At 37.4% G+C, this 15,270-nt stretch overlaps 1 protein-coding gene across 1 annotated transcript in view; it reads left to right on the top strand.

Moving 5' to 3' along the window:
* FREM2 (FRAS1 related extracellular matrix 2) overlaps positions 1 to 15,270 on the top strand; it is a 115,852-nt gene that overhangs the window by 67,989 nt on the left and 32,593 nt on the right. Inside the window, exons 7-11 of the mRNA XM_071552332.1 lie at positions 11,501 to 11,650; positions 11,871 to 12,080; positions 12,347 to 12,544; positions 14,453 to 14,617; positions 14,698 to 14,880. Of these exons, the coding sequence (XP_071408433.1) occupies positions 11,501 to 11,650; positions 11,871 to 12,080; positions 12,347 to 12,544; positions 14,453 to 14,617; positions 14,698 to 14,880 (906 nt within the window). The remainder of the gene's footprint in view (positions 1 to 11,500; positions 11,651 to 11,870; positions 12,081 to 12,346; positions 12,545 to 14,452; positions 14,618 to 14,697; positions 14,881 to 15,270) is intronic.

The raw sequence follows: 15,270 nt of genomic DNA, 5'->3' as shown, positions 1-15,270 counted from the left end.
AGTATTACTGGGTGTGAAGGAAGGAATTTCTTCTAATTTTGTATTAAAACTGCACAAACTATGAAATACCATTAAACAACAAAAATACAGATACATAGCCATTCCTGCTTCATGAAGTATTTATACTCTATAAAGAACATTCTAAAAGAATCTGAGATCTAATGAAACAAATGCTGAAGTGTTTAGTTATTTAAGATAAAATTCAGAAACAAACAAAAATACTAAACCATTTTCCATACTAATATGAATTTGTGTTACTAAATCTAGCCAGAACTCATGGGCTGAACTACTTGTCTTCATGCATCTCAAGGATTTGCAGGCTGAACAGAAATTCCTGAAGAATTTGGTGTCAGTTGATTGGTTCAGGACATACCTATCCTGCATGGAGAGCCCAAAATTCAACATCAAGCTCATTTAAAGGAAGCTCTTTGCTTAGCAGGTCAATATTATGCATCTAGGAAAAGGAAGATGAGGCTACTGTGCACTTTTCATTCCCATTGGAGAGAGGAGTCCTGGACTTTAGTCTTAAGACTGAAAACTCTTCCACAGATATGCCTTAATCCTCAGGCATTTAGCAACTAAGCAAGATCAGCATGGAAGTGCTCTCTGTTTTTTCCAACTGAAGCTGTGACTGTGTAATAATTTCATAGAGGAAAAGATGTGATCAAAGTCTTTTGTTAGTATTCATGTGGGAATGAAGAGCCTGTAACTTGATTCCAGCGCTAACAATGTTGCTGTGTTGTGTGCAACAAGTCTGATACAAAATGCTTTAACGAGGCTTGCATTCAAATTTCTGCTTGCTCATAATCCCAGTATTTTGACTGCTATGCTGCTGATTTGGAGTCTTTTTTACTTACTTGGTTTTGTGTTGTAGGCAGATTTAAAACTCTTGATTTGTAATCACATTTGGAAGCCTGAAGAGAGGAGGTGTGATGTATGCTGAGTTGGAAGTTTGCACCTAAGAGGAGAATACTTACAATTGTTTTGTTTGCTTCAAGTTTTTTGTCAATGGCTGTCTTCCTATGTGATTATAATTCCATGCTACTGTATTGAGTGTTGCCATGAGAGAACAACTTTACAGCCAGGCTGAAAAACAGTCATCCTCCCTTAGTGGAATTGTTGAAGCCTCATGCGGTTAACAGCAGGAAGTACATTAAATACATTTGTTCCACTTCATTCACATTAGATGGGCAGGAAGCTGTTCAAACTTCTTCATATTTCTACATCAAGGCTGGGAAAGCAAAGGACTGAAGTTTATGTTGAAGGTTTGCTAACCATTTTCCTTATACCTACTCAACAGAATCAATCATTCATATCATCCACTTGATAGATGATAGCTCTATCCGGAAATATTTTAAAGCTGAGTAAACTGGATGATGGTATGGTAACATAGAAACCCAATGTTAGGTGTCAAAGAGAACAGATAAATTATTTAGTCTTCTAGAGATTTCTCTAAAACACTTGCTGTCACTCTCCTTAGAGTAATTAAATCTTGAAAATCCTTGGACCATGTTCTGGAAATCAGGTTTAGTCCAGCTTGCTTAGAGAAGTAAAGTCCATATTGAAAAGTATGTATTTACAATCAAAAGCCTGAAAAGAGCCAAAAAATCAGCACTGCAATGCTACATTATAAATATATGCTTTGCATTGTCTCCCAGCAGGCATGCAATATCCACTAACTTTCAGTGTGTATACTGAGCCAAATTTCAAGCTGATGATAATTAAATCTTCTATTAGTAACATAGTTTGTCAGAGGGACATCCTTAACTCACAAGGTTATCTGGAATCTCCTTACTTCCATTAGCCTTCAAGGCAGGCAATCAATTTTTCCCTTTGACAGCAGGTATGCCATAACTTTAAACCAAATGGGTAGATGGCTGATCTTGGTAAGTTAACACCTGCTAGTCTGTTTGTCCAGTTTTAGTTACAACCTGGACACTACAGGCAGAGCATGCTCATGCTTGTATTACAGACTGGAGTCATGATTTGACCGACTATCCATCGCCATTCTCTGGAGATGACTAAAATAATTAACTTCTTTGACTTCTTTTTCTATTTTATGTTTTTACAGTACTTGTGTATCTGATGCCTCTGGCACGTCTGTACAGCTTTAAACTTCTTTTGTCCTCTCATTAAGTAAAATCTCTATATGACCCCTCCCCTTTCCCCAGTCTGTGGCAGGGGGCTGGATTGGCAACTAATCAAGGGAAAAAGTGGATAACAGCCAGTGGATGACACATGTTATACTCCCAGTTTTCTTTACTAATAGCTTCTTATTATCACCAGTTCAACAGAGTGAAAAATGTTCAATTTATTATGATAGGCTTAAAGATTTTAGAAAGTCCCTGTTTGTTGTCTATCACAGAAATAAATTAATGTCTTATCTTACAGTAGCACATTCTATAGAGGCAACCAGGTACATTTATGATTTGCTTTCCCACCAATATTTGTTGCTGAAAGTTTATTATATATGTGTGTCTGCAGGTACACACTCCCATTTTATGTGTGTATATATATATATATATACATACACACACATATGAACTCCAGATGTTGGATTAATCTCATTTTCATTTAACTGTTTAATAACTAGATATATAGGGCAACTTTATGATCTTGGCTCCTTTGATAGGTAAGAGGACAGAATATGACCACTAGACAGTACTTTGTCAGATCTGTTTCAGATGGCTAGAGTAGAGGGCTCGGTGGAGCAGCATATCTTTCAGCTTTCACTGCTGCAGGTTTTTAAATGCACTATTACCCGTCTGTGTGAATTATAGTAGTATTTCTAGGTATAGATCTATTTTTGTTTAAATACAGGACACTTTTGAGTTTTGTACTCAAAGCAGAAAAAATAGCCAGTAGTCAGAATGTACAAAATTATACAAACTAGAAAAATATTACAGTTTCTGTTAAATCTAGAATTAGTTAAATGAAATGGTATTCTTATGTGAACTGATGTTCTTTTCCAGAACCTAATGGATCATTTTTTAGGACAATTCACTCAAGAGTACATTGAAATCTTTTTCTCACCTGTCTTCTGTTGTATTTTTTACTGCATTTGTCTTCATGCTGCAGATCTTGCATTTATTGTAGACCATTTAGAAATGTAATGAAGGCCTAACAAACCATTTTAAATTAATCATTTGTTCTTGGTTGCTTGTGCTTGAAGGGAGTGAATATAGTCACCTAATGAATTCTTTTGTGTGTTTAAGATCTGGATAATCAAGTTGAATTGGACATCTTGGTGCATTCAGTTTTCCTAAGGCTTCTTCAGACCATCTTGCTTCCTCTGAATCTCCTTATGCTTAGATTTTGCCATGTTGTGACAGTAATCAGTCACTGAAGATCCAAAAGGTATAGAACACTGTAAACCGCTGTACAGCACTGGGCTTTAATGACATGGATTCTCCTTTTGAGTGTGTAAGTCCTCAAAGGACTAAGTCAGTTACTGTCTTACATCACTGTCTGTCTGGCAACTCTTTTCCCCTGCCCACGAACGGGATCAGAAGTACAAGTGACAGAATTCAGGAGGTTTTAACATGCAACAGAGTGTATTTTTCTGCCATTAGAGCTCTGCTTTTGTGGTCTGGTAAGTCTGGCTGTTGTTCTATTTTCATTTACGTGTCTTTTCTGCCAAGTCCCATCCTCAAGCACAGCTCCTGTAAAGGGAGAGTGGAAGATCTCTTGCATATTTTTCTCCTCAGACTATGGTGGGCTCATCTAGTGAAAGTTGTCACTGTCCATGTCATGGGGGTCATAATACATAATCTTTAAAGGTCCTTTCTGACCCAAAGCATTCTGTAATTCTATGACAAACTGGTCTCAGAAAATGCACAATTTGGATTTATTTTGACCTTTTGTCAAAGTCTAGTGGATTTCTTTGCCTAAGGAACTCACCCATGTTAAGCATGCATTTACTTTTATGAAGGACTTATGTCTTTGCTATTGAATCTCCACAATTCCCTCACCATCTTCTTAACAGCTCTCATTACCAAAGAACAAAATGCTTGTTTACAATTCAAAAGCCTTACTAATACTACTTGCCAACCAGAGACCATCTCAGCTGGGGAGAAAACATAATTGCATCACTATGACTTTGGGCTTTAAATTCTCAGAAATCAAGGTCATGATTAAGGAAATAATGTTAAAAATTATTTTAAAAAAATTTTATAAAGAACAGTTACAATTTTGTGGTTATGTTTCTTGATATGAGCATAGGTGTGAGGAACATGATTTGGAAGAGAAAAATTGAAAATATTCATCTCAGAAAACCTCTGTTCTGCAAATATAATAATTACACTCAGAGCCTTTCTATAAACTGATTTTTCTGCAACACCCAGTGGTAAACTAATTACTAAATTAAAATATGAACAACATATTTAGAAATGGCTACATGCTATACCTTTACATAGCCCGATTTCTAAAATGCTTTTCAGCGTCTCATGCTGTTTGTAGTCCTCATTTTTTATCTTCTCTACAGATCAGTGGCAGTAAGCCCCTTCAAGCTTGGCCCCCTTATGAAATGCCTTGTGTGGGGTATATTTAAAGACTGCTGCCAAGCCTCTCCATTTATCTGTCTGCCTCTGTTTCATCCGTTTGTTGAGAGTTTGTTACTACTGCCATTTCCTGTGCCTGTTCATAAAAAGAATCGAATTCATTTTAAAAATAGAGCATGTAGAAAATTCTGAGTTGGTTTCATGCTCTGTGGGAGGTATAGCCTATAGGAAAAAGTTATGTGAAAATCAGATGGTTGCTGCAGTCACTGCAATCATGTTTGGAAGTGTTCCCAAATTCCACAGTGTTTGTTTCTTCATCTATTAGTCTGTATTTTTATTTCCATTGGTAAATGTGGCAATTATCTGGATTTTGGAATAGTTTGGGCAAGTGATTGGAGCTTAATGCATTTGTAGCAACAAAAATGTTTTGGTCCTGTCCTTAGACTCTGAACATAGGAAAAGCTCCTCTGACACCTTGATAATCCCATGATATCAAGGTCTGTAGGTTATATCCTGAGATGTGTGTAAGAATCATAACAATACTACTCCACTAATAAATATTTTCAGGTATATGCTAGTTTGGTATATGTTCAGATGGATATTAGGTATATGAATTTGGTGTTTTGGAAAGATAGCAATGTATCTTAGCAAACCAAAAGGTAAATTGATTTCTTTAAGGGACGGTCACTTATAGCAGACAACTTCACACAATAGCCTTTCTCCTGAAATTCCACTTGTAGCTGGGACACAACTTGACTGTTCATCACCATCTTCTACATAATTGTTAACTAATTGTTAAGAAATTAATTTTCACGTTAATGGCACACATCTGGAGCAAGCTGAGCTACAGCATGTCTTTGTGCACTCAGATGTCTTTATTCTCCATTTTTCAGGTATACTCTGTAGCTCATCAAGCTATTACTGAACTGTTATGAATTGCAACTTGGCGTGAAACAAAATCAGAATTAGCTCTGTTCTCCAGGCTGTGAAGTACACTACAGGCTCTTGAGAAGGAAACTGTAGGTGACCAGAGATGGGCTATCAATGTAACCATCTTACTGCCATCCTCAGTCTTGCAGCTAAAGCTGTAGTCTGCATCCTTTACTCTGCTACCTTGCTCACATTTGAGTTTAGCTTATTGATGTAGAAGAGAGTTTAGATGTGCATTTCACATCTGCCAGGGAGGTGCTGCCTGTGATGGTAGGTACTGTGTGTAGAGAAACTGAAGCATAGATGCACTTAACAGAAAAAGGGAGTCAAAATGTAAAGGACTATGCTGAATCAGTGTTTCATAAATTAATTAAAATTAATCATATGTGATGTTGCTAATAGCAGCAGTTACTGATTCACACTGTGTTACTCTACTGAAATTACAGGTTTAAATGTGAGTAATTAAGTGAAGAGACAGTCTAATAAAGGGGTGGTGTTGCTGCTGTAGATTAAAAAAAAAGTGTCATTTTCTTGCAAATTCTAAATGGAATTGGTAGAGGTTGCATTAATTTGAATCTATCCTTTTACCTGTTATAGTGTTTGCAGTATCATTTTAAAAATGTTTGTAACTTAATAGACAGAAATGGACTATTGAGAGAAATTAAAATCAGACATCATTTCCTTGAGGTAATGTCTGGTAATGTCTGGGGCAATTTGGCTGAAGCTGGTAATTTTGATTCTGAGGGGAATTTTTGATTGCAAAAGTTACAGCACTAAGAAGGTGAAAGCTGTTAAGATTGCAACATATGAATTTGAAAAGTAATCTGTTTTGACCACATCAAATAAAAAGCTATTGGCATGTGTACAACAGGTACCTTCTCCAGAACTGAGCTCTGACTGTAATCTTGACCCCTACTTCTACAGTGTTCAGTACAAATAAATTACTTGGCAAATTAAATTCATTGTGCTAAATGCAAGCTCAGTTGCTTGCATAGTTCAAGTATGTGCAAATAGCTGTAGAATGGCGCTACCTAGTTTCAGATTTAAAAGTCCTCTTTGATATTATCATAATATAAACTTTTGTAAAGGACAGTATTTCTGAGCTTTTATTTTGCTGCTGTTAACATGCTTATATGAGAGAGATTACAGAGAGATATTAACCTTTACTGCTATTAAACAGTAAATGTCCATGCCTTCTCAAATTTAATGGAACTCTTGCTCTTAACTGGTCTATCTTCACATTTGGAAAGGAGAAGTTTCTCATGTTATAGACTTCACAACTCAGTTATTCAATGTCATCTGTGGTATTGAAATGCAAGTAGGCATTGTGTAGGGACATATATGTTGTCTGAGTATGAGCCAGATCAAGTCTAAAGGAAATCTGTCCGTGTTTGTCTATTGTTATGTTCAAGTTAATTAGCTGTGCCAACCAGCAGGACTCATTACTTTGGACTCAGCATGGTACTAGCATGTCCAGACTGTACCAGAACAGGCTCGTAGGCTGGTAAAGCACTGTTTGGCGCCTTCTGCATTACCACAGAAGACTTCTGCTAGCTCTGGCAGCTCATAATGTTCACATCATAGTTTTGTTTGTACAGTTCATGGAAAGAAGGAAGGCCAAAGCTTTAAGGAATAAACAGTTAAACACCACTAGAAAAGATCAGCCGTCAGTTCCTTTGTAAAGGCTCTTCCTAGTTCCAGTATCTAAATATGTCAGAGTAGCATGTCTGTTTCCTTCAATTATTCCTTTCTTTCTGAGTATGTGTGTGTGTGTGTCTGTCTGTCTCACTGTGTCACTGGATGTGTCATGGAAATTTTCTTTAGTTTTAAGGCTCATCAGAGTGTCAGCACAGAAGAGTTGATCCTTTTGTATTTGTCCTAACTATCCTGCCAACAAGTTATTTTTACAACCTACTCTTTTACCATGCCTCTCTAAAGCAGATTGTAAGTATGTAATTTTAAAAACAAATGCCTCCTGGGAAATAGACATTTTTGTGCTATCACATTGGTTTTCTGATGTGTCTTCAAAGGTAGATGTACTTGTAACATAATGAGAAGCGTGTTTGTTTTTGTGATTGATGACTGACTAGTGCTGTAGTTGAGAAACACTCCTAACTTTGTAAGTACAAAGGCAAGGCAAAGATTTCACTTCTGTGCCAAGAAACCTGGGACTAAAACTCCTAACCTTTCTCCTTTGATTATTGTAACTTCATGCCAGTGAAGTCTGTGGTTTTGAACAAAAAACTCTTGGAAAACTTCCTCTTATTTCTCTAAGAGGAACCATTAAATTTGCAGTAGTCTCTCTTCAGAGTGATTACTAGATTAAAGGTCTGCTGTAAGTGAGCCCACAGTCATTGAGCAGAGTGTTTTCCAGACATGACCTGAGAAAGACAATGCTTTCCCTGTTAGTAGCTTGGCTTTGCTACTTCCCCTGGGGAGCTACTAACACTGCTTACAGGAAATGAACTTGGAAAACATTTGTAAGGATTTGTTTGTTAGGATGGGTAACTATGCAGAATGTGTCTTTCACTGAACATACATGCATCAGAAAGTGTGAAAAACTCACTCTTAAATACAAGGCAAGCTAGTTGAGAGTTTAGGCATTTTCATGTTTGGCTGTGACTACAGGAATGAACAGTGTGTGAGGATTCTTCTTCAGCAGCAGAACAGGCAGTAAGATAACACTACAAGAATCAATTTTTTTTATATCTTCCATCTAGTTTAAGGCAGATCACCTATGTCCCATGTGTAGCTAGTAATTTAAAGGGAATGCTTCCACACCTCCTCAGATTTTTCTGATTGCAGTGAGTGAGCCATTCCACCTGTCCTTCTGTACTTTTGTTATGCTGGGAAACCTCCTGGAATGATCTATCTTTGTCCTTGCAAACTGAGAAAAGCAGGCTTGGTGTGCATTAGAACAGATAATATTTTTAACTGCCTTTATCTAACTGTTGGCACATTAATAACCATTTGGTCTTAGTAGGCATTGTGTATTTTTAACCTCTATAGGCTGGGTTAGTCTTTGTCCATCTAGAGAATTTTAGAAGAACATTGTATATCTGAAATAGCACATTTCTTTGCAAATCTAAAATCCAGTTTTGCAGTATCCCTGTAAGTAGAGCTGTCTTCAAAATTAATAGTAGTTACACAAATGGTACAGAGAATGTATCCTGTTCACCTATTAAAAAAGTTTCAGATGAGATCTTTGTGGTCCAAAATATAAAAGCAACTATGACAACCCATTCCCTATAGACAAATAGAGTAAGATCGATGTGTGTGTGCACAAAACCACACAGGTTTAAATACAGATACCATTGAATTAAAAAGAAAAAAAACTCCATTGGAATTGGATGCATTTCCCTACCAAAACGAGGCTTCTTTCAAATTTGTCTTTCATTCTGCAAAAGTTGATGACCTTGCTAATGCTCAAGCAGGTCTATGAATCTGCACAATTTTTAAGTAAATACATTCAGTTCCATCAATTTGCTGCAGCCATGATTTTGGTTTTAGCAGATAAATAGAGAGGCAGCTGCAATTGATTCACTAATGAGGAGTATTAAGGGCGATCATTTGTTTGCCTTTTTTTTTATTTTATTGGCTGTGGAATACAGGAAAAGAATGCAGAAGAGAAATTCTTTCCTTGAAACTTCCAGTTTCACTATTGAATGCAGTTCCAAAATGCAAATTAACTGCTGCCTTCTCTGATGAAGTTTTAGCTTAGTAATAACTGAGTAATAACTTTATATTAATTTTGGTTAGGTTTAATTAAGTTGCTGTTTTACATTGTTCACCAATCTACCACAGAGGAGACTGTTACCATACACTGTGGTGGTTGTTTAATTCCAAAACATTTGTTCCAATGTAATAGAAGTCAATAGCTTTTGCTACGTATTACAGAATCACAGAACATACTAAGTTAAAAGGAACCGACAAGGATCATTGAGTCCAACTATTAACCCTGCTCAGGCCCATCCCCAAGAGTCACACTGTGTGCCTGAGAGTATTGTCCAAGCCTTTTTTAAACTCTGACAGGCTTGGTGCTCTGACCACTTCCCTGGGGGGCCTGTTTCAGTGCCCGACCATCCTCTGGGTGAAGAACCTTTTCCTAATTCTAACCTAAACCTCCCCTGACACAACTTCAGGCCATTCCCTTCGGTCCTGTCACTGGTCACCACAGAGAAGAGACCAGTGCCTGCCCCTCCTTTTCCCCTCATGAGGAAGTTGTAACTGCAATGAGGTCTCCCCTCAGTCTCCTCCAGGCTGAACAAACCAAATTACCTCACCCACTCCTCACATGGCTTCCCCTCAAGGCTCTTCACCATCTTCTTGGCCTTCCTTTGGACTGTCTAAGACCTTAATATCATTTTTGTATTGTGGTGCCTGAAACTGCACACAACATTCAAGGTGAGGCTGCCCCACTGCAGAACAGAGCAGGATAATCCCCTCCCTGGACCGGCTGGCGATGCTGTGCCTGATGCCCCCCCAGACATGGTTGGCCCTCCTGGATGCCAGGGCATTGCTGACTCAAGTTCAACTTGCCAGAGACCAGGACCCCCAAGTCCCTATCCATGGCTCTGCTTTCCAACATCTCAGTCGCCAGTCTGTGTACATCCAGGGTTGCCCCATCCCAGGTGCAGAATCTGGCACTTTCCCTTGTTGAACTTTATATGGTTGGTGATTACCCTGCCCTCTGTGCTGGATGTTTTGTCCAGAAGGATACTGTGATAGGCAGTATCAAAAGCTTTACTGAAACCCAAAAAGATTAAGTCAACTGGCTTTCCTTGATCAACTAGGTGGATACATATAGATACATATAATCTTATAAAAATTTGATTGACCCATGGAAATGATGCACCCAGCTTTTACTTAGTATTTAAAAGGATTTATTTCTCCTCTTTTCGGTAATTGTACCTTCTTTATGTATAGAGCCATGAACTTTTCCAGTGATTTTCTTTGAATTTTTACTTTTTTTCTATGCTTAATGAAGGGGAAGTATTCCTAGTGCTACTGATAGAGCACTGAGCAATTGCTATGATTTTTGTCAACTGAATTCAAGTTGGCTGCCTGCTGTATGGTATTTCCAACACATTTGTGAAATTGTAACCTCAGGATTATAATAAATTATCACCAGACAACATAAGACAATTGTAATAAAGTTCAAAGAGAACTTGTGTAGGTCTTCCTATCCCTGGGGAAGGTAAGTGTGATTTCTGCTGTGCAGTGGGAAAACAGACAATGGCTGTGTGTGATTACTCTGGTGTGTTTGAAACAGGAATGTAGGGGATAGAAAAAGGGAAATGATATACATTCAGGATGAAGTTGGAATATGTTTTTAAGCCTCTTTACTTTGTGAAATTGCTGTAGGTAGAAAACCTGAAAAAGGGAGTTAAAAATGAGTCTAAACCATATGTCTTTTAAGTGGGATAGCACTTAAACCTCCTTTGCTTTTTGCTCTTTCTTATGCTATGGAACTACTATGATAAAAGAGTATTCACATTCCAGTTACATGAAATAAGATTGATTTTGTTTTAAATGTTAGATGTGGGGGAACTAACATTCAGTATTTGCCCCTTTGGTTAGCTGGAAAACATTACCAAAAGCAGCTTCAGTTATATATCATGTTCCAGTCTGGTTATAGCCACAGGAATCTGTGAGAATATTCAAGTTAAGGTTTCATTATCTCTATTCACCTTTGTCTGTTTGCACCAAAGTAAAAAAATGCAAAGAATTTTCTGGCCTGTGCACAAGACTCAGCTAAAATAAGTTTAATAAGACACCACATTTGGGTTTTTGCATGGATTCATGCATGCTGACATATAAAATTGAAAATGTAGGGGGCAAGAAAAATTGCACAATGCTGATACAACAATTGCTATCCAAAACCAGACAAACCACTACTTTAAAAGAAGCCAAAAATAGCTACAAGAATTCTAAAACTTAAAAAGAATCCCTTTTTTCACTTACTGAGAAGGGTGAAGTGCTCTCCTTTGTTTAATGTGGATTATATGCTCTCGTGTACATTTCACTGTAAGGTAAAGAAACATTTGTGGACATTGCTTCTCTTTTACCAGAACCAGCATTCTACTTTGGAAATGATGAATACTTTGTTGATGAGAATGCTGGCTACATTGAGGTACGTGTCTGGAGGACTGGAACTGATCTATCTAAAGCTGCCTCTGTTACAGTGAGGTCTCGCAAATCTGAACCAGTAACTGCAGAGGGTAAGTTATTGTTTGTTATTATTATTGTAACTTAGTAGTGACTTGTTTTATTGTATAGTCCAACTTAGATGGTCAATAGGTAGTTTTGCTTTACATAGATGCCAGAATTTGGCAAATATTAAAATATAAAAAAATAGATACCTACCATTAACTGTCTAATGTTAGATATTTTTATTTTTCATTATATGTAATGCTATTTTTATCTCTTTTCCATTGGTAGCTGGAGTAGATTATGTAGGCATCAGTCGTAATTTGGATTTTTCCCCTGGAGTCAATATGCAGACGTTTCGTGTGGTAATTCTGGATGATCTTGGGCAGCCAGTATTAGAAGGAACTGAGAAGTTTGAGCTTGTGCTAAGGATGCCCATGAGTGCTGCCCTTGGAGAACCCAGCAAGGCCACCATCTTCATTAATGACTCAGCATCTGATTGTGAGTAATTTTTTTTTCACCTTTTCACCTTTATGCCGAAGATGGATGACTGTAGTACACAAATAGCACTTGTACTTTTGAATCACACCAAAGCTAGTGAGTCTATCCATTTCAGCTACAGACAATAGGTTAAGTGCTTTCCTGTCTTGCTACTTATCTTTTATACCTGGTTCAACATAACATAAATAAATCTGAAATAGTGGAGGGAAGATATGATAACTTCTACGGTTATACTTTACACATGCTTTTTATGTTTTTCTGCCCAGTGCCTAAGATGCAGTTTAAAGAATCAGTATATGTAGTCAATGAAAATGATGGACAGATTTCTGCAATGATATATAGGAGTGGGGATATCCGATACACATCCACTGTGAGGTGCTATACAAGGCAAGGTTCAGCTCAGGTAATGATGGACTTTGAAGAACGTCCTAATACTGACAGTTCCATCATCACATTCCTTCCTGGTAAGTTCTTGATATTATTGTATAAGGCCTTAGTCTGCCATGTTTTGCTTGCTTTGCTTCACTTTGTTTGTTTTGTTTCATTTTAATTTTTTCTTTTCATAAAGTAGTGCCAAAAAGTCTACTCTGCAAAACAAAGAGGTTTTTTTGGTACACAATGGGAAGAGTGCACAGAAATGATGTAGCCTCTATTTGCTTCACTTCTGACCTAGAGGGATAATCAATAAGAACTGAAGGGACATATCTTCATATGGGTTCAAACTGTCAGGACCCTTTTGATACCATAAGCAGGTTCACAGCAGAAGCACAGATCTGCTGTCAGAAAAGAAACTTCAGAAGTTCTGCTCTGCATTAAACTGATTTGTGGTAAATACATTTGACTTGTGCTGGAATGAGTAATAGGTCTTTCAACAGGGATATAGCTCTCTAATTTCTGTTTGAATTTTTTTCTCCTACTGGGGCTTTCCTAAGACAGCCCACCAATATCAGGTACTTGATATCTCACATCAGAGATGAAATGCAAATAAATCAAGTGTTACTACCTTGAAAGAATATTGCCTAATTCCCTCTACTTGTGCAAAAGACAGTTTTATCTTTGAAGTTTCAACATACGTAATATTTTTTACAAGCCCTAAACAAGTTCTATCATCAGCATGAAATCCTTGGTATGCCTTTATCACAGAAATGACGACCTTCATATTTCTGTAGAAACTTATCAGTTCTCCTGACAAAGTGAGTTGTTAAGGCTTAATCAAAACCATTACATTCATTTAGAATTGGCCTCAGCTTTTAGTGCTGTCATATACTCTACACCTTTGCCATTGCTTCTGTTCAACCAGGAGAGAGAGTCCAACTTGTAGAATTAATGGATCTGGGCCACTTAAGAAGTGATTTGGTTTTGTGGGTTTTTTTGGAGTGTTGCCATGCCATTTCTTTGTGGAGACAAGTAGGAAAGAGGTCTGCCAGCATTATATCTTGCTTCCATAAGCTTCTTAGGCATGTTTAGTATGCAGCAGTTTCATTTTAGTTTTCAGATTTCCCATGTGAGAATGAGCAGGATGATTTTTTTTTCTCTTCTTAATGGATAATTTATTTTCTATAGGGGGAAAAAAGAAACCTCAGAAAATTAACACCGTCAGCATCCTGGTCTGGTTCTTTATTGTGAAGAGCCTTGATCGTATTTGCATGTATAATGATGAAAAAGTACTCCCTCATGTAGGAGTCATGGTTGTGAGCCCACCAAGTGATGATGGATGCCAGACACTGCACACCACTCATAACTCTTGCTGCTTGTGTAGAAGGCCTAAGATAAGGTCTCTTTCCCAGAGTTTCTGAATATCTAGTAAGTCTAGGCACATGGATTTGTGAGTACAGAAATTGAGCATTTTGATATTCCAAAGTATTTTAAGGTAATATTCATTGTGACTTGGAATCAGTGGGAGTTCAAAAGATTTTAAAATTAAATGCAATAATGTAAGTGAAGGTCCACACAGTTGGAGACAGAAATACAAAACTTCAGGAAAAAATTACCATTAGTATTAGTGAAAGTCTCTGTTGCTCTTCTTTCTTTGTGCAAGTATTTAATTTTTTAAATGCACTCTGTGGGAGAGGTCACTGAGAAGGAGCATTTTCTTTTAAGGTCAAACAAAAGGAATAATACATGTGAAGTGCATATACCCTATAAAATCTTGTCTTAGACAAGTCCCAAAATGAGAGATTCCACTTTAATGAGTTTCCCTAGAAAGGTAGTGACTACTAGTTCTGCTTTCACTGTTGTCATTACTCATGAAATTATATGGTGTCCAGGTGGACGCCTTGGCCAGCAGAAGCAGCCTATGGTTCCTTGAGTTTGGAGAGAAGTGCTGTAGTAGAGCAAAGTTCTGCCTGATATTACCTTCCGAATGATTGCAGGTGAAACTGAGAAGCCTTGCACACTGGTCCTTACGGATGATACTTTCCATGAAGAAGAGGAAGAACTACGTCTGGTTCTTGGCACTCCAAGAAGTGATTCTTCCTTTGGTGCCTCTATTGGCGAACAAAATGAGACGCTGATAAAGATTCGTGATGATGCAGACAGTAAGAGAATATTTTGTTGTTATTGCCTTTTGGAACTCCATTTACATGCTCTAAAAACATTTTTTTTCTTCTAATTGCAGAGGCTATTATTAAATTTGGTGAGACCAAATTTAGTGTGAGTGAACCAAAGGACATAAGGCAAGTAGTAGTTGTAAGAATCCCAGTGATTCGTCTGGGAGACACTTCCAAGGTTTCTGTTGTGAGAGTTCATACAAAGGATGGGTCTGCTACTTCTGGAGAAGACTATCACCCTGTTTCTGAAGGTAGGATCATACTTATCACATCTGACTATTTGTTTTCATTCATGACTGTAACATAATGTTTGAAAAATGGACTGTATGAATAGGATACTTTGGAACCACATCCCATAATACGGTTTGCTATTCAAGTTCATTGTGGACAGATCCCCTGTGGTATGCAACAGCCAGTTATTAGTTATCAGTGAAGATATTTACAAAATAATTGTGACTCTTTGAAAACATCTGTGGCTCAAGTAATTGTGGGAGAAATGTGTGAATTCCACCTTAGTAATATTTGCAAAGTGTAGTACCATTACTTATAGAATGTATTGTGTGGTTGTTTCTCGAGCAATTAATTAAGATAATGGCTTTTGCTCTAAGAAGGAATTCATATATATTTCTCTTTATTTTTCT

This window comes from Pithys albifrons, chromosome 1 (genome assembly GCF_047495875.1).
Source record: "Pithys albifrons albifrons isolate INPA30051 chromosome 1, PitAlb_v1, whole genome shotgun sequence".
Taxonomy (NCBI): Eukaryota; Metazoa; Chordata; class Aves; order Passeriformes; family Thamnophilidae; genus Pithys; species Pithys albifrons.
This window is presented reverse-complemented; position numbering and strand designations above follow the sequence as displayed.